The following is an 18,332-nucleotide window of genomic DNA, read 5'->3' as shown; positions in this document are numbered from 1 at the left end:
AGAAATAAAAAATTGCAGATAAAGCATATTCATTTTCCTCCAGTTTTCACTTTGTTCTGCCACCAGCTAGCGCCGTGACGTAACTGTGACGTCGGCTGGAAATTGGTCTATTAGAGAACTAAAAAAAAAAAGTATTTTTTTACGTACCTTTCAGAGATATATTTTACAAAAATTATACTTGTCTTATACTGACAAGTAGGTATACAGAAAGGTTTGCCCTAGTATAGACCTAATTGGCTTGTAGTTGTGCTAAGTCTTTTTCATAGTCGCCTATTAACAGACTCCAGCCTCCCTGCCACCCCCTACAGCTGATGTATTTCATTTTTTTTTTTTTTTACTTTACTTTTACTTTATTCCAGTTTTCGACATGAACTCGCCACTGGTTACGCCGCAGAATGACGTTGTCACGTGGCCTCTGTTACTTTTCTCAGCGTTGGCGGGAGAATCTATGACACACTCGTATGCGATTACAGTGTAGGGATTTCATTAAAAATAATTGCAGTTATCGCTGGGCGGATTTTCATGTTAGAAATAACCTGTAGTCCATCCTATTCATGTCCATTGTCCATACATCCGCGCGCCCCCAGGTGGAAGTTAACATTCACTTCCACGCACGTGACAACATTCTCTCCATTCATTGGCTGTGAAGGCGGAAGTGAGTCGCATTAACCCTTCCGCCAACATCAATACAAACACACAACATCGCCGCAAGAAAACAGGTAAGATAAACGATTACCTCATAAACTAAATCTAGTTTATTATGTCAGCCCGCCGCGTGTCATAATTCACAATCTGCTCTCGATAAGTGTATGCGTCATTTCCCGGTGTTTAGCTGTGAATGTATGTCATATTAGCTGCCCAGTTTAGCATGCCATTCATATGATGTTTGTTGTTCAATTGCACGGAATATCTGACATATTATCATTTTATAATATTAGAACAGGGTGTTCAATCATATAGATGCCACATATGATCATTCTCGTGCGAGGGACCCCATTTAAAGGGCATTTATAAATGTATATGTGTAAAGACTCAATTTGTGACAAATACATATTAGCCTATAAATGTGTAAAATATTATTTGGAAAATAATAGCCTATTTTTTACTCGCTATAGCACTGTGCTGTGTATTGTTTATTTGTTTATTTAATGTTTTATAATTCATTTGAATCTATTATTTATTCATTTCTTAATATGAGGATATTCTAATATTTTTTACTTGTATCATATTTTGTATTTTAATCTTTTTGTTTATTTAATTAAATCTTATTACTTTCTTTTTACAATGTGTGTGTGTGTGTGTGTGTGTCAGCTAGGGCTGGGCAACGATTAATCGCGATTAATCGCATCCAAAATAAAAGTTTGTGTTTACATAATATATGTGTGTGTACTGTGTTTAATTATTTTGTATATATACATACACACACATGCATGTATATATTTAAGAAAAATGTGTTATTAATATATCAAATATTTATATTTATATATAATATTAATTATGTATAAATATATATAAAGTATATACATGCAAATATATACATGCATGTGTGTGTATGTATATATAAAAAATAATTATACACACTACACACACATATATTATGTAAACACAAACTTTTATTTTGATGCGATTAATCGCGATTAATCGTTGCCCAGCCCTAGTGTCAGCATTATGTATTTGTTATTTAAATCTATTTTTATTATTTATTTGAATGTGTGATTTGTTGTTTTATTCAGTTATGAATCTCGTGTTTACTCTTCTGTCTGTGTGTGTGTGTGTGTGTGTGTGTGTGTGTGTGTGTGTGTGTGTGTGTGTGGGGTAAGTATGGAGCTGGCCCACAGTCTGCTGCTGAATGAAGAAGCGCTGGCTCACGTCACCGAGGCCAAGAGAGCCGTCTTCATCTTCGAGTGGCTCCGCTTCCTGGATAAAGTTCTGATCGCTGCTAACAAGGTAAACAATCATGGAGAAACACATGCGTTTGCCACTAAATAATGAGTAATATTTAGCCATTGAATTGATTTTCAGGGCCATTTTTACACATTTGAGGGAAATGTGTTTCAGTAATATTCAGTTTTCAAATATTAAATATCTTAGTAAATTAATTTGACTAAATTCTCATCTGAACAACTATGGCTGTAATTATAAAATCGAATCAACATACATGCACAAACGTGTTTGTAAAAGCACAATTTTTATATAAACAAATACGTTTTGAATGACTGTACTGCTATGTTAAATCAGACACTGCAGATTTGATGAGTCCCTCATGTTTAGTGTCTTCAGACCCGAGGCCGATCATGTTTATTCCCTGCACACTCGTTCAGGAAGTGTGTTTCTGTCGTGTGTTCTGCGGTGTTTCTGCCGATCTGATTTGAGCTCAGTCTAAACATCCTCATTTTCATCTAGTGAAAGAAATACACAAATGAAGATAAAAGCCAACAAATTAAACGTAATGGATGTAGAGATGCACCGATGTGAAAATTGTGGCCGATACCGATAACCGATATTAATATTGCTGTTATGGCCGATACCGATATTTACCGATGTCGATATCTCTGTATAGAAAACACATAGCGAGGATTAGGGCTGCACCATATTGGTAAAAAATGACGTTGCGATATAAAAACAATTTCACCAGATGACTTGAATAGCTCTATTTGGAAAGAATGAATCATTCTAGAATGACTGGGGTGGTTTTGTCATGGAGTAAATCCGCATAGAAACTAATATTAATAGAATGTTAACTAATGTAGTTAACTAGACTTTAATAAATTGAACCTTATTCAGGGTTTCTGCAGGGTTTAGTCAGTCAAATTTAAGACTTTTTAAGACCTTTTTATGACCATTATGATTTAAATTCATGACCTACACGAATTATGAAAAATAACTTCCTTTCAAAAGTCTTTTTTTTATTGACTTTCATTAAAAGTAATAAGTTTAATTATTTAAAGGTTCCATTTTCTTAAGAGTAACAAACTGAAGGCTCCCTTTTCTCAATAAGTCTCAATAACACAGGAACAACACTCAACAATTATCACGATAATATATATCAGTCAATATAGATAATTATCACGATAAATGTCAATTCTTTATTTCTTTCAAGTTTAAAGGCAAATTTTCTTCTCCTAACTGAAAGTTGTAGAAACCAGAGCGTTAATTGTGGTTTTAAACTACTCTTTATTGTCAGAACATATCATGACAAACACTTGCCAAACAGGTAAACATTTCACAAATCTGAGGTAGAACATTCAAACATGTGTAATTTTTCCTTAACAAAATTAATATCTTTATTGGAAAATTAATTTCTTAGTTTCTGCATGTGCTAATGGGGGATATTGTTTCAAGTCTTGAAACAGGTTTGTGTTGCCTGACTTTGATGGCACGTTTCTTCATGAAATGTATGAAAAACAGTATAGCCTAAATACATTAAATACTGTAATTATATTCCATTAGTCCTTTAATACATTGTCTATATTAATAATATAATACACTTCAATATGTATATCCCATATTTCATGGTGCAGTTAATATAATAGGCAAACGTTATAGTAGCCTAAATCCATGGTAATTATGGGAATTTGTAGACGGAAAAGCTTCCGACTGTCTCGTTGCGCACAGTGTTTCTCCTGTTCGTCAGCGCCGTTTCATCTGCCTTTAAACTGGTTTTAATCCCTGAGACATTTGTGTTCTAAGCTGAATTCAAGCGCTTCTCACTGGATCTCGTGAGCGAGACCGATTAGAGTAAACCAGAACGCGTCTGCTCTAGTGAGCTCGCGCTGCCGTTTGGACTTTGAGCCGAGCGCATAAACAGTCCGGGAGGCGCGCGCGGTTCAAATGAGTTTCGTTATAGAGAAAAAAATATATCGCGATAATGAATGAATGAGCATATCAATTTAAGACGTGGCTAAATGTAACTTATGACCTTGTATGGAAAATCCGGACGTTTTTATGACTTTTTATGGCCTAAAATTCTTATTATTAAATTTAAGACGTTTTATGACTTTTTATGACTCCGCGGAAAGTAACCCTGCTTATTGTAAAGTGTTTCCGATTTATGTCTCTTGAGTTCAGTGTTGGACAGATCACAGATCAGTTGTTTTAACCATTCATTAAAGTGAATCGGTTCAAAGGAGTCATTAGTTCGCGAATCGGACGTGTCATTAACGGACCACGGCACACGTTGTGTGATTGTCCCGGCAGTTTAGGACATCGCACAAGATTTGTCTCAACACAGAAAACATTTCATCACTAGATAGATTTTTGTTTTGTTTATTGAAAGTGTGGTTTATGTCATCTGAATGTGTGGAAAGCTTTTCAGAGAAGATAAGGTAACGTTTTAGCACAATTCACAACCAGTGGTAGTTCAGAAAAAAAAACTTCGGTCTTTCGACCTTTTATCATCGTGTATTCTCAAAGATATTCAGTCAACTCAATGCATTAATATGCGCGAGGGAGGGAGAGAGAGCAAAACCGTCTGAAGACGGTGTGCGCGCGACCGGGGCTTTCACTCGCTCTGCTCGTTCCCTCAGTTAAACAAGCGCAGCAGTCGGTCATCTACATCACTCACCGGTCAAATAAGGCTTCGGCGGGACAAAAATACGCCTTAGTAAGGCTGACAGAAAACAGCGTGCAAGTTCCAGTCTTCTTGCGCTTGATGTTTAAACTGACAGGACTTGAGCTTGTAATGAATGCGCTCGTGCAAAAACAAACATCCCCACCCCCGCACTCACATCTACACACGAATGATTATCGGCCTGTTCACATCGGCCCTATTTTGACATCGGAACGATACCGATGTGTAAAAAATTGACCATATCGGCCGATGTTATATCGGCGGCCGATATATCGTGCATCACTAAATGGATGTATATTTATTGATTAATTCACTATTTTTAGAGGGGGTCAAAATGACAATTTTCACCTGAGATTTTGGATTGACTGTGTGTGTGTGTGTGTGTGTGAGAGAGAGAAACTGTTTCTCAAGCTGCCGTGTGTGTTTCACAGTGGAGCGGCGGCCGCCTGTCACAGAGACATCTATAAGAACGCTCGCTCAGAGGGAAAACTCTCCTTTTGATAATATTAGATGAATGCTGAACACATAGTGTTGTGTGTGTGTATGCATGTACAGTGTGTGTTTCCCCTGATGAGTGTGTGTGTGTGTGTGTGTGTGAGCACAGGTGGATGTGAAGGAGAAGCAGAAGCAGCTGCAGTGTTTCCGCTACATTCATTCTGCCTAAAATCATCCCGCCACGGCTGCAGCTTCTCGGTCCGATATTGTGCTATTGTTAAGCTAAAGGCATAAAAAACATTGTAAAGCACCATACATTTTTCGCACTATATTCCAAGACTTCTAAAGTCATTCAATAGCATAATGTGAGGTAAAAATGTATATTTAAGTCGTTAGGTTAAAGATAATGGAAACTCATCTCTCCTCAGTCATTCTCCATTCAGCATTCACACAGCGCGTCGCGTTCGGTTACAATAGTAACACAATGACACTCTCTTCAAGATCAATGTTCCCATTATTATACTTTATTTGTAGATAAAGGTCTATAGTTTCCATAAAATGACTTTATCTTGCTGGAGTTTATAGCGCTTTCTAAATCCTATTCCTTTCTCCCGGGTGTCTGTTAGATTAACGTTACAGCACTGGAGTACAGAGCGCTATGAATTGTTCTTCATGCGCACTGAAACATAGATGTAATACATTGCATAGATATAATACATTAAGCATAGATAGATAAAATCTCTTCGCTTTGTGCTTTGAACTTTTCAAAGCGAAGGGCTGCGCGCTGTGACTCTGCGTTGCTTCAAGTGCATCATTCGCATAATCGCTTTGCCGCACTTGTCGGAGCCTTTCATGTTATAATGCTTAGGAGAGGTTTAAACACCTGGGATAAGGGAGCGTGGCCAATGGGAATATCACTCATGGGCCACGCCCCCTCCCCCATGCGAAATGGTCCTGCCACCACGGCTGATAAAAATCCTAGAGGAAAAACTGAGCTGGTGGAGCAGCTGACGGGGTTGATCAGCAGTGTGTGTGTGTGTGTGAGCGCAGGTGGATGTGAAGAAGCAGAAGCAGCTGGTGGAGCAGCTGACGGGGTTGATCAGCAGTGTGTGTGTGTGTGTGAGCGCAGGTGGATGTGAAGAAGCAGAAGCAGCTGGTGGAGCAGCTGACGGGGTTGATCAGCAGTGTGTGTGTGTGTGTGTGTGTGTGTGTGAGCGCAGGTGGATGTGAAGAAGCAGAAGCAGCTGGTGGAGCAGCTGACGGGGTTGATCAGCAGTGTGTGTGTGTGTATGTGTGTGTGTGTGTGAGTGCAGGTGGATGTGAAGGAGAAGCAGAAGCAGCTGGTGGAGCAGCTGACGGGGTTGATCAGTAGTGTGTGTGTGTGTGTGTGTGAGTGCAGGTGGATGTGAAGGAGAAGCAGAAGCAGCTGGTGGAGCAGCTGACGGGGTTGATCAGCAGTGTGTGTGTGTGTGTGAGCGCAGGTGGATGTGAAGGAGAAGCAGAAGCAGCTGGTGGAGCAGCTGACGGGGTTGATCAGCTGTGTGTGTGTGTGTGTGTGTGTGTGAGCGCAGGTGGATGTGAAGGAGAAGCAGAAGCAGCTGGTGGAGCAGCTGACGGGGTTGATCAGCAGTGTGTGTGTGTGTGTGTGTGTGTGTGTGAGCGCAGGTGGATGTGAAGAAGCAGAAGCAGCTGGTGGAGCAGCTGACGGGGTTGATCAGTAGTGTGTGTGTGTGTGTGTGTGAGTGCAGGTGGATGTGAAGGAGAAGCAGAAGCAGCTGGTGGAGCAGCTGACGGGGTTGATCAGCAGTGTGTGTGTGTGTGTGTGTGTGAGTGCAGGTGGATGTGAAGGAGAAGCAGAAGCAGCTGGTGGAGCAGCTGACGGGGTTGATCAGCTGTGTGTGTGTGTGTGTGTGTGTGTGAGCGCAGGTGGATGTGAAGGAGAAGCAGAAGCAGCTGGTGGAGCAGCTGACGGGGTTGATCAGCAGTGTGTGTGTGAGTGCAGGTGGATGTGAAGGAGAAGCAGAAGCAGCTGGTGGAGCAGCTGACGGGGTTGATCAGCAGTGTGTGTGTGTGTGTGTGTGAGCGCAGGTGGATGTGAAGGAGAAGCAGAAGCAGCTGGTGGAGCAGCTGACGGGGTTGATCAGCTGTGTGTGTGTGTGTGTGTGTGTGTGTGTGTGTGTGTGTGTGTGTGTGTGTGAGCGCAGGTGGATGTGAAGAAGCAGAAGCAGCTGGTGGAGCAGCTGACGGGGTTGATCAGCAGTGTGTGTGTGTGTGAGCGCAGGTGGATGTGAAGAAGCAGAAGCAGCTGGTGGAGCAGCTGACGGGGTTGATCAGCAGTGTGTGTGTGTGTGTGTGTGCGAGTGTGTGTGTGTGTGTATGTGTGTGTGTGAGCGCAGGTGGATGTGAAGAAGCAGAAGCAGCTGGTGGAGCAGCTGACGGGGTTGATCAGCAGTGTGTGTGTGTGTGTGTGTGTGTGTGTGAGTGCAGGTGGATGTGAAGGAGAAGCAGAAGCAGCTGGTGGAGCAGCTGACGGGGTTGATCAGCAGTGTGTGTGTGTGTGTGTGTGTGTGTGTGTGAGTGCAGGTGGATGTGAAGGAGAAGCAGAAGCAGCTGGTGGAGCAGCTGACGGGGTTGATCAGCTGTGTGTGTGTGTGTGTGTGTGTGTGTGTGTGTGTGTGTGTGTGTGTGTGTGTGTGTGTGAGTGCAGGTGGATGTGAAGGAGAAGCAGAAGCAGCTGGTGGAGCAGCTGACGGGGTTGATCAGCAGTGTGTGTGTGTGTGTGTGTGTGTGTGTGTGTGAGTGCAGGTGGATGTGAAGGAGAAGCAGAAGCAGCTGGTGGACCAGCTGACGGGGTTGATCAGCAGTGTGTGTGTGTGTGTGTGTGTGTGAGTGCAGGTGGATGTGAAGGAGAAGCAGAAGCAGCTGGTGGAGCAGCTGACGGGGTTGATCAGCAGTGTGTGTGTGTGTGTGTGTGTGTGAGCGCAGGTGGATGTGAAGGAGAAGCAGAAGCAGCTGGTGGAGCAGCTGACGGGGTTGATCAGCAGTGTGTGTGTGTGTGTGTGTGTGTGTGTGTGAGCGCAGGTGGATGTGAAGGAGAAGCAGAAGCAGCTGGTGGAGCAGCTGACGGGGTTGATCAGCAGTGTGTGTGTGTGTGTGTGTGTGTGTGTGTGAGCGCAGGTGGATGTGAAGGAGAAGCAGAAGCAGCTGGTGGAGCAGCTGACGGGGTTGATCAGCTGTGTGTGTGTGTGTGTGTGTGTGTGTGTGTGAGCGCAGGTGGATGTGAAGGAGAAGCAGAAGCAGCTGGTGGAGCAGCTGACGGGGTTGATCAGCAGTGTGTGTGTGTGTGTGTGTGAGTACAGGTGGATGTGAAGGAGAAGCAGAAGCAGCTGGTGGAGCAGCTGACGGGGTTGATCAGCAGTGTGTGTGTGTGTGTGAGCGCAGGTGGATGTGAAGGAGAAGCAGAAGCAGCTGGTGGACCAGCTGACGGGGTTGATCAGCAGTGTGTGTGTGTGTGTGAGTGCAGGTGGATGTGAAGGAGAAGCAGAAGCAGCTGGTGGAGCAGCTGACGGGGTTGATCAGCAGTGTGTGTGTGTGTGTGTGTGTGAGCGCAGGTGGATGTGAAGGAGAAGCAGAAGCAGCTGGTGGAGCAGCTGACGGGGTTGATCAGCAGTGTGTGTGTGTGTGTGTGTGTGTGTGTGAGCGCAGGTGGATGTGAAGGAGAAGCAGAAGCAGCTGGTGGAGCAGCTGACGGGGTTGATCAGCAGTGTGTGTGTGTGTGTGTGAGTGCAGGTGGATGTGAAGGAGAAGCAGAAGCAGCTGGTGGAGCAGCTGACGGGGTTGATCAGCTGTGTGTGTGTGTGTTTGTGTGTGTGTGAGCGCAGGTGGATGTGAAGGAGAAGCAGAAGCAGCTGGTGGAGCAGCTGACGGGGTTGATCAGCAGTGTGTGTGTGTGTGTGTGTGAGCGCAGGTGGATGTGAAGAAGCAGAAGCAGCTGGTGGAGCAGCTGACGGGGTTGATCAGCAGTGTGTGTGTGTGTGTGTGTGTGCGAGTGTGTGTGTGTGTGTGTGTGAGCGCAGGTGGATGTGAAGAAGTAGAAGCAGCTGGTGGAGCAGCTGACGGGGTTGATCAGCAGTGTGTGTGTGTGTGTGTGTGTGTGTGTGTGTGTGAGTGCAGGTGGATGTGAAGGAGAAGCAGAAGCAGCTGGTGGAGCAGCTGACGGGGTTGATCAGCAGTGTGTGTGTGTGTGTGTGTGTGTGAGTGCAGGTGGATGTGAAGGAGAAGCAGCTGGTGGAGCAGCTGACGGGGTTGATCAGCAGTGTGTGTGTGTGTGTGTGTGTGTGTGTGTGTGTGAGTGCAGGTGGATGTGAAGGAGAAGCAGAAGCAGCTGGTGGACCAGCTGACGGGGTTGATCAGCAGTGTGTGTGTGTGTGTGTGTGTGTGTGAGTGCAGGTGGATGTGAAGGAGAAGCAGAAGCAGCTGGTGGAGCAGCTGACGGGGTTGATCAGCAGTGTGTGTGTGTGTGTGTGTGTGTGTGTGTGAGCGCAGGTGGATGTGAAGGAGAAGCAGAAGCAGCTGGTGGAGCAGCTGACGGGGTTGATCAGCAGTGTGTGTGTGTGAGCGCAGGTGGATGTGAAGGAGAAGCAGAAGCAGCTGGTGGAGCAGCTGACGGGGTTGATCAGCAGTGTGTGTGTGTGTGAGCGCAGGTGGATGTGAAGGAGAAGCAGAAGCAGCTGGTGGAGCAGCTGACGGGGTTGATCAGCTGTGTGTGTGTGTGTGTGTGTGTGTGTGAGCGCAGGTGGATGTGAAGGAGAAGCAGAAGCAGCTGGTGGAGCAGCTGACGGGGTTGATCAGCAGTGTGTGTGTTTGTGTGTGTGAGCGCAGGTGGATGTGAAGAAGCAGAAGCAGCTGGTGGAGCAGCTGACGGGGTTGATCAGCAGTGTGTGTGTGTGTGTGTGTGTGAGTACAGGTGGATGTGAAGGAGAAGCAGAAGCAGCTGGTGGACCAGCTGACGGGGTTGATCAGCAGTGTGTGTGTGTGTGTGAGTGCAGGTGGATGTGAAGGAGAAGCAGAAGCAGCTGGTGGAGCAGCTGACGGGGTTGATCAGCAGTGTGTGTGTGTGTGTGTGTGCGAGTGTGTGTGTGTGTGTGAGCGCAGGTGGATGTGGAGAAGCAGAAGCAGCTGGTGGAGCAGCTGATGGGGTTGATCAGCAGTGTGTGTGTGTGTGTGTGTGCGAGTGTGTGTGTGTGTGTGAGCGCAGGTGGATGTGAAGGAGAAGCAGAAGCAGCTGGTGGAGCAGCTGACGGGGTTGATCAGCAGTTTGTGTGTGTGTGTGTGTGTGAGCGCAGGTGGATGTGAAGGAGAAGCAGAAGCAGCTGGTGGAGCAGCTGACGGGGTTGATCAGCAGTGTGTGTGTGTGTGTGTGTGTGTGAGTGCAGGTGGATGTAAAGGAGAAGCAGAAGCAGCTGGTGGAGCAGCTGACGGGGTTGATCAGCAGTGTGTGTGTGTGTGTGAGTGCAGGTGGATGTGAAGGAGAAGCAGAAGCAGCTGGTGGAGCAGCTGACGGGGTTGATCAGCAGTGTGTGTGTGTGTGTGTGTGTGAGCGCAGGTGGATGTGAAGGAGAAGCAGAAGCAGCTGGTGGAGCAGCTGACGGGGTTGATCAGCAGTGTGTGTGTGTGTGTGTGTGTGTGAGTGCAGGTGGATGTAAAGGAGAAGCAGAAGCAGCTGGTGGAGCAGCTGACGGGGTTGATCAGCAGTGTGTGTGTGTGTGTGAGTGCAGGTGGATGTGAAGGAGAAGCAGAAGCAGCTGGTGGAGCAGCTGACGGGGTTGATCAGCAGTGTGTGTGTGTGTGTGTGTGTGTGTGAGCGCAGGTGGATGTGAAGGAGAAGCAGAAGCAGCTGGTGGAGCAGCTGACGGGGTTGATCAGCAGTGTGTGTGTGTGTGTGTGTGTGTGTGTGAGTGCAGGTGGATGTGAAGGAGAAGCAGAAGCAGCTGGTGGAGCAGCTGACGGGGTTGATCAGCAGTGTGTGTGTGTGTGTGTGTGTGTGTGAGCGCAGGTGGATGTGAAGGAGAAGCAGAAGCAGCTGGTGGAGCAGCTGACGGGGTTGATCAGCAGTGTGTGTGTGTGTGTGTGTGTGTGTGAGCGCAGGTGGATGTGAAGGAGAAGCAGAAGCAGCTGGTGGAGCAGCTGACGGGGTTGATCAGCAGTGTGTGTGTGTGTGTGAGTGCAGGTGGATGTGAAGGAGAAGCAGAAGCAGCTGGTGGAGCAGCTGACGGGGTTGATCAGCAGTGTGTGTGTGTGTGTGAGCGCAGGTGGATGTGAAGGAGAAGCAGAAGCAGCTGGTGGAGCAGCTGACGGGGTTGATCAGCAGTGTGTGTGTGTGTGTGAGTGCAGGTGGATGTGAAGGAGAAGCAGAAGCAGCTGGTGGAGCAGCTGACGGGGTTGATCAGCAGTGTGTGTGTGTGTGTGAGTGCAGGTGGATGTGAAGGAGAAGCAGAAGCAGCTGGTGGAGCAGCTGACGGGGTTGATCAGCTGTGTGTGTGTGTGTGTGTGTGTGTGTGTGTGTGTGTGTGTGTGTGTGAGTACAGGTGGATGTGAAGGAGAAGCAGAAGCAGCTGGTGGAGCAGCTGACGGGGTTGATCAGCAGTTCCCCCGGGCCGCCCACTCGTAAGCTGCTCTCCAAGAACCTGGCGGTGCTTTACTCCATCGGCGACACCTTCACCGTCTTCCAGACACTCGACCGGTGCAACGACATCATCAGGAGCAAAGATGACACCGCTGCTTACTTACCCACCAAACTGTGAGTGCGCTCAATTACACACACACTCACTCTCTCTGTCACATATACTCACACTGACGTGTGTGTGCAGCGCTGCGGTGGCGTGTGTCGGGGCGTTCTACGAGCGTATGGGCCGAATGCTGGGCAGCTCTTTCCCTGACACCATCAACAACCTCCTGAAAGCCCTGAAGAGTGCAGAGGTACAGCAGCTCTGTGTGTGTGAGAGTGAGTGAGAGTGAGTGAGAGTGAGTGAGAGTGAGTGAGAGTGAGTGAGAGTGAGTGAGAGTGAGTGAGTGAGAGTGAGTGAGAGTGAGTGAGAGTGAGTGAGAGTGAGTGAGAGTGAGTGAGAGTGAGTGAGTGAGAGTGAGTGAGAGTGAGTGAGAGTGAGTGAGAGTGAGTGAGAGTGAGTGAGAGTGAGTGAGAGTGAGTTGAGAGTGAGAGTGAGTGAGAGTGAGTGAGAGTGAGTGAGAGTGAGTGAGAGTGAGTGAGAGTGAGTGAGTGAGAGTGAGTGAGAGTGAGTGAGAGTGAGTGAGAGTGAGTGAGAGTGAGTGAGAGTGAGTGAGAGTGAGTTGAGAGTGAGTTGAGAGTGAGTTGAGAGTGAGTTGAGAGTGAGTTGAGAGTGAGTTGAGAGTGAGTTGAGAGTGAGTTGAGAGTGAGTTGAGAGTGAGTTGAGAGTGAGAGTGAGTGAGAGTGAGTGAGAGTGAGTGAGAGTGAGTGAGAGTGAGTGAGAGTGAGTGAGTGAGAGTGAGTGAGAGTGAGTGAGAGTGAGTGAGAGTGAGTGAGAGTGAGTGAGAGTGAGTTGAGAGTGAGAGTGAGTGAGAGTGAGTGAGAGTGAGTGAGAGTGAGTGAGAGTGAGTGAGAGTGAGTGAGTGAGAGTGAGTGAGAGTGAGTGAGAGTGAGTGAGAGTGAGTGAGAGTGAGTGAGAGTGAGTTGAGAGTGAGTTGAGAGTGAGTTGAGAGTGAGTTGAGAGTGAGTTGAGAGTGAGTTGAGAGTGAGTTGAGAGTGAGTTGAGAGTGAGTTGAGAGTGAGTTGAGAGTGAGTTGAGAGTGAGTTGTGAGAGTGTGTGAGTGAGAGTGTGTGAGTGAGAGTGTGTGAGTGAGAGTGAGTGAGTGAGAGTGAGTGAGTGAGAGTGAGTGAGAGTGAGTGAGTGAGAGTGAGTGAGTGAGAGTGAGTGAGTGAAGAGTGCAGAGGTACATCAGCTCTGTGTGTGTGAGTCCAGGTCTTAACTTACTCTCGCTCCTTCAGTTTCTCAAGCTGCTGTGTGTGTGTGTGTGTGTGTGTGTGTGTTTCAGGCTCAGGGTCGAGGCGAGATCCTGCTGAGTCTGCAGAAAGTGCTCAGTGGTCTCGGTGGAGCGGCGGCCTCGTGTCACAGAGACATCTATAAGAACACGCGCTCAATGCTCACCGACAGATCCATGGCCGTCCGCTGCGCCGTCGCCAAGGTGAGCAGGAGGTTCACACACACACACATATTTTGTAGTATTAAACACATATTTATACCGACTTCATCAGACTCGGAAAATTCTTCACAAAGAATGGCCTTCTCAGCTGCCATAGTTGCAACTCTAGCGTCATCAGAACAGTGTGTTCAACGCATCACCGTTTCTGTTTAAAACACGCTGTGCGACGGTTTGTCGGGGGTGAACGCAGCCCTGATGTTTGTTAGAGCTGACTGTGATTGGGCCAGATGATGATGATGATGATGATGTGATTGGGCCAGATGATGATGATGATGATGATGATGATGATGATGATGTGATTGGGCAGTGTCTGCTAGAGCTGCAGAACGAGGCCGTGTTCATCTGGACCACTGAGCTGGAGAACGTGGCCACTCTGTGTTTCAAGGCTCTGGAGGGCTCGACGTACGGTGTGCGTGTCGCTGTGTCCTCACTGCTGGGAACCGCCATGGCCACCGCGCTCATGCCCAAACAGGCCACCGGTGAGACACACACACACACACACACACACACACACACACACACACACACACCTGCCCGGACACACACACACAGACACACCTGCCCGGACACACCATCCTTCTGTCTCACACATGAATTATGTTGAATATCTGTCAGCTGTTAAATTTAACTACACAATTAGATAATACCAGTTTAGCTCAACCAGTGACCAAGCAATGCTTCATGTTGTTCAGTGTGTGTGTAAAAAGAGCATTAGCAGTTACAGAAAACACACTTCAGCAAAACATGATCAGCTCAAAGTGTCTGTAATGTGTATAAATGTCACTGGTAGTCGCTGTCTGAAGAATATTTGTGTATAATATGTCACAGTTTACTTTATTCTGCTCTCCTCACTTACAGAAATGAACTATAGTGTCCTGCACACACTAGAAAAAAATATCAATTAAAATGGTGTCTGAATAACTTTTGGTTTTGACTGAATGCCACGCGTGTGTGTGTGTGTGTGTGTGTCAGTGATGCGGCAGAACGTGAAGCGAGCGACTCTGGAGGAGGTTCTGGAGCTGATGTCCACAGGGTTCCTGCGTGGAGGATCAGGGTTCCTGAAGAGTGGAGGAGAGATGCTGAAAGGAGCCTCGGTCAGTCGAGAGGTGCGCGTCGGGGTCACTCAGGTGAGACTGAAGACACCACACATGCACACACTCACTCACAGTGGCAATTCGTTTGATCTGTCCCTATCATTTTGTTTCTTAGTAAAACAGTTAAACACAAATTCCTATTTAGACTTGTAACCAATCAGATCAACGTGTGATCGTCAACCAGTGGATCTCTTAGCTGAGTGAGTGAGTGGAGGCGGGGCTCATTAGCATATTCATAGAACCGCGAATACTAAATGAGGCAAGGGTGTCGAGTTACATTCAAGATATTTTAAGCCATGAAGACATTATTTTCAGGGGAAAAAAACATTTAAATGTGTCATTTTGATGATCAAAGGTGAGTTTTAAGGGATAAAGTGTTCGACTACAGGGGACTTTGGACAAAAATGTTGATCTCTGCATGATGATTTGTTGAGCTGGTGTTTGGCATCATAACTCATACAATGCTGTGGGTTTATCTCAGCCATGACAGATTTTAAACTCTAAAGCAACAGGAGGTTTTGTTGACTGCATTAGACGTGTCATCATCTGCTCATGGGTGTGTGTCTCCATGCAGGCGTATGTAGTGTTCGTCACGACTCTGGGCGGCCAGTGGTTGGAGCGTAACTTCGCAGTGTTCCTGTCTCATCTGCTGGAGCTGGTGGCTCACCCGCGCGCCACACAGACCCACGTGGAGGCCGTGTACTCCCGCCGCTGCGTGTCCTTCGCCTTGCGGGCGACGCTGGGAGGGCTGCTGGGGGAGAAGGCTCAGATCGCGGCTGCCAAGGAGATCTGCCTGGCCATCAGCAAACAGATGAGAGCCGTGGGTAAGATGGAGATTAGAGGAGTAATGCACAATCCGTGAGACTCGTGTCTGAAATCACTTGTGTCCTCGGTCATCGGGCTTTTTTTTCTAGGGCTGTGCAGCGATTAATTGCGATCCAAAATAAAAGTTTGTGTTTCCATAATATATGTGTGTGTACTGTGTATAATTATTTTGTATATATAAATACACACACATGCATGTATATATTTGAGAAAAATGTTATTTATATATATAAAATATTTATATTTATATATAATATAAATTAGATTATGGTATATATACATGCAAATATTTCTCAAATATATACATGCATGTGTGTGTACAAAATAATTATACACAGTACACACACATATATTATGGAAACACAAACTTTTATTTTGGATCGCGATTAATCGCTGCACAGCCTTATTATATATGAATCTATATATATGAATTAATAAAAATAATAGGATGTCACACTCTTAAAAATAATGGATCCAAATGGGGGTGTTCGCCATTTTTGGTTCCTCAAAGAACCTTTCATTGATCCTTTTGTGTGAAAAACATTTTAATATTTTAAAGAACCTTCTATTTACCTTTTAGTAGATGGCAGCGAGTCACTGTCTTAATATGTGAGTCATTGAATCATTTATACAACCGATTTGTTCAAAAGCCTGATTTGTAAATAACCTTTTTCCACTTTAAAAAAAAAACATTTTATGCAATGGATGTTAAAGGTTGTCCTTGGAACTATCGATGCTAATAAATAACTTTTATTTTTTAAAGTGATTTTTATTTAAAAAATAGAATAAACCATATTAATCTACAATTCATTGTCTTAATAAGTGAGTCATTGAATCGTTCATACAACCGTTTTATTCAAAAGCCTGATTCGTTCAAGAACAAAGCAAGTGAGCGACTGGAATTAATACAATTAGTTACTTTTTTAGGGAGTAACCAAGCGGCAACATTCTAATCTGAAAAATGAAGCCCACCCGGAAGTGCGAAAAACTGCAATACATTGAAAATCCGCTAGAGGGAGGTCCCAAAAGGGAGCAAATCTCCATAGACCCGCATGTTAAAATGTCAGTTTTCACAGCATAAATTCATGTTTTTACAGGTTGGTCCCATGGACTTTTATTGTATTTTTCTATAGGTTCCGAGTGCCTGACAACTGTGAGGGGGGTGAATTTTTTTCTAACTCGTTAGTTTAGATCGTATTTAGATATAAAATGTATGACAAATAAGCGCGTGATTGACAGCTGATAACGGGCTGCGCCGAGTGGAATTCCTGAAATTTGACGTCTCGGCCATGATCTGACACAACACATCATACCACCTCTGTATCCTTTCTGAACATTTGTATTTGAAATATCGTAAGATTTTCCAAGATGGCACCGCCCATACCCCCCATAAACAGCCTCAAAACCGTTCTTCAGAAAGTCTATGGGTGACGTCACAGACGCTTTGTCCATATTTTTTACAGTTTATGGGAGTAACACAATCTTGTAACGCATAACTTTTAAAAGTAACCGTCCCCAACACTGGTCCTGACACGAGGAGTGTTGGATCGCTCCGTGTGCATGCAGACGCTCATGACTGCTCTCTCTCCCACACAGAGGCGGTGGTGAACGACCCGAGCAGCGAGAGCCGCGCCGGAGCCGCGGACGTGTCGGCTAGTCAGCATGTGATGGTGTGCGCGCTGAAGGAGCTGGGCAGTTTGGTCCAGAGTCTGAGCGCCACGGCCTCCCCGCTGATCCTGGAGCCGTCCGTCGGTAGGAGAAATGCACACAACCACAACATGCAGCAGTCGGGTACAAAACCAGACAAACATCCCAGGGTGGCACGCTTATCAAAAGTCTTTGTATATTTATATTTCATTACTATGGATGCTCAAGCTAAATTACACCCTGACACTTAATTTTAATAGCACTTTTCTAGTGCCATTTTTGGCAGAAATACTGTATTTTAGGCATGTGTAATTACCATTGTCTGAGAATCCATGCGTCCCAACATGCTCCATTTCTTTCTTCTGAGCCGTTCCCTTTCCCGGTTTCCTTGTTGCTTGCATACTTTGGGTCATTATCATTTTGAAAGGTCCACTTATGATCCAGCTTTAAAAAAAAAAATATATAAATAGAGATGGTTACACTATTTGGTATAAATATGGAATTTGTATTCGATGTTATGATGACAAGTTTGTCACTGTTTGTTTTGGCAAATGTCCATGTCTCATTCAACCCTCAGTCTTTTCTCATATATTTATACATTACATATATTTAAAATGTAAAATGATGTTCCAAACCCTTAATAGTTTTGTTCATCTTCTAAACTTATGAAACTCATCTTCGATATTTCTGTCCCTCCACTGACAGTCTGTTCACCCAAAACACTGATGCTTCAAAACGAGATGGTAAAATACATCCATATGAATGAAACCTTTTAATCCAAGTCTTCTGAAGAGACACGATCACTTTATATGATTAACCGATGGAATTAAGGCTTATATAAACATAATGTGCATAGAGCTCATGAAATATGGTAAACAAAAGCTTGAGAACTAATGAGGATTGTTGAAGCCAAAAACGGTTGAGCTTCCTTTGTCCATATTAGTTCTTTTACAATCTCTTTGGACAAAGGCGTCTGCTAAATGACTAAATGTAAATGTCTTTATGAACTTTTGCAGCTTGAAGGTTTTGATTACATGGACTTTCAATGGAGGGACAGAAGTGTTTTGGATTTCATCAAAGTCCCCCTGTAGTCAATAATTGTATTCTTTAAAACTCATCTTTGATCACCAAAATTACATATTTAAATGTTTTTAAATGTTTTTTTTTTCCTGTTAATTCTTTTTTCATGCCTTAAAATAGCTTGAACGTAACTCGACACCCTTGTCTCATTTAGTACACGTGGTTCTATGAAAATGCAAATAAGTCCCGCCTCCACTCACTCACAGCAGCTCAGAGATCCACTTGGCCAACTTACTGAGCTAAACGCTGCAGAAAAAGTTTGCTCTTTACAACGTCAGACACATAATGGTAATTCAAATGATTATCCTTTTCCTTGACTATGTTATCAAACAGCTAATAATAATGTGTTGTTAGTGTTACACAAACTATGTTCCCGTTCGCCATCTCAGTCCACATCATACACCTGCTATATGGCTAAATCTACCCGATTTTTTTTTTTTATA

General features: G+C 45.2%; 1 protein-coding gene across 1 annotated transcript in view; it reads left to right on the top strand.

The window, feature by feature from the left end:
- Window positions 1-627: 627 nt before the first annotated feature.
- Window positions 628-18,332, top strand: part of heatr5b (HEAT repeat containing 5B) — a 68,955-nt gene continuing 51,250 nt past the window's right edge. The window contains exons 1-9 of the mRNA XM_056270139.1: window positions 628-719; window positions 1,821-1,947; window positions 11,593-11,804; window positions 11,875-11,983; window positions 13,076-13,225; window positions 13,551-13,722; window positions 14,216-14,370; window positions 14,912-15,161; window positions 16,759-16,914. Of these exons, the coding sequence (XP_056126114.1) occupies window positions 1,822-1,947; window positions 11,593-11,804; window positions 11,875-11,983; window positions 13,076-13,225; window positions 13,551-13,722; window positions 14,216-14,370; window positions 14,912-15,161; window positions 16,759-16,914 (1,330 nt within the window). The 5' untranslated portion in view covers window positions 628-719; window position 1,821. The remainder of the gene's footprint in view (window positions 720-1,820; window positions 1,948-11,592; window positions 11,805-11,874; window positions 11,984-13,075; window positions 13,226-13,550; window positions 13,723-14,215; window positions 14,371-14,911; window positions 15,162-16,758; window positions 16,915-18,332) is intronic.

The sequence above is a fragment of the Rhinichthys klamathensis genome, unplaced genomic scaffold (genome assembly GCF_029890125.1).
Source record: "Rhinichthys klamathensis goyatoka isolate OS25496 unplaced genomic scaffold, OSU_Roscu_1.1 h1tg000297l_1, whole genome shotgun sequence".
NCBI classification, from domain to species: domain Eukaryota; kingdom Metazoa; phylum Chordata; class Actinopteri; order Cypriniformes; family Leuciscidae; genus Rhinichthys; species Rhinichthys klamathensis.
The sequence above is the reverse complement of the archived record's forward strand: the minus strand, read 5'-3'. Positions and strand labels throughout refer to the sequence as shown.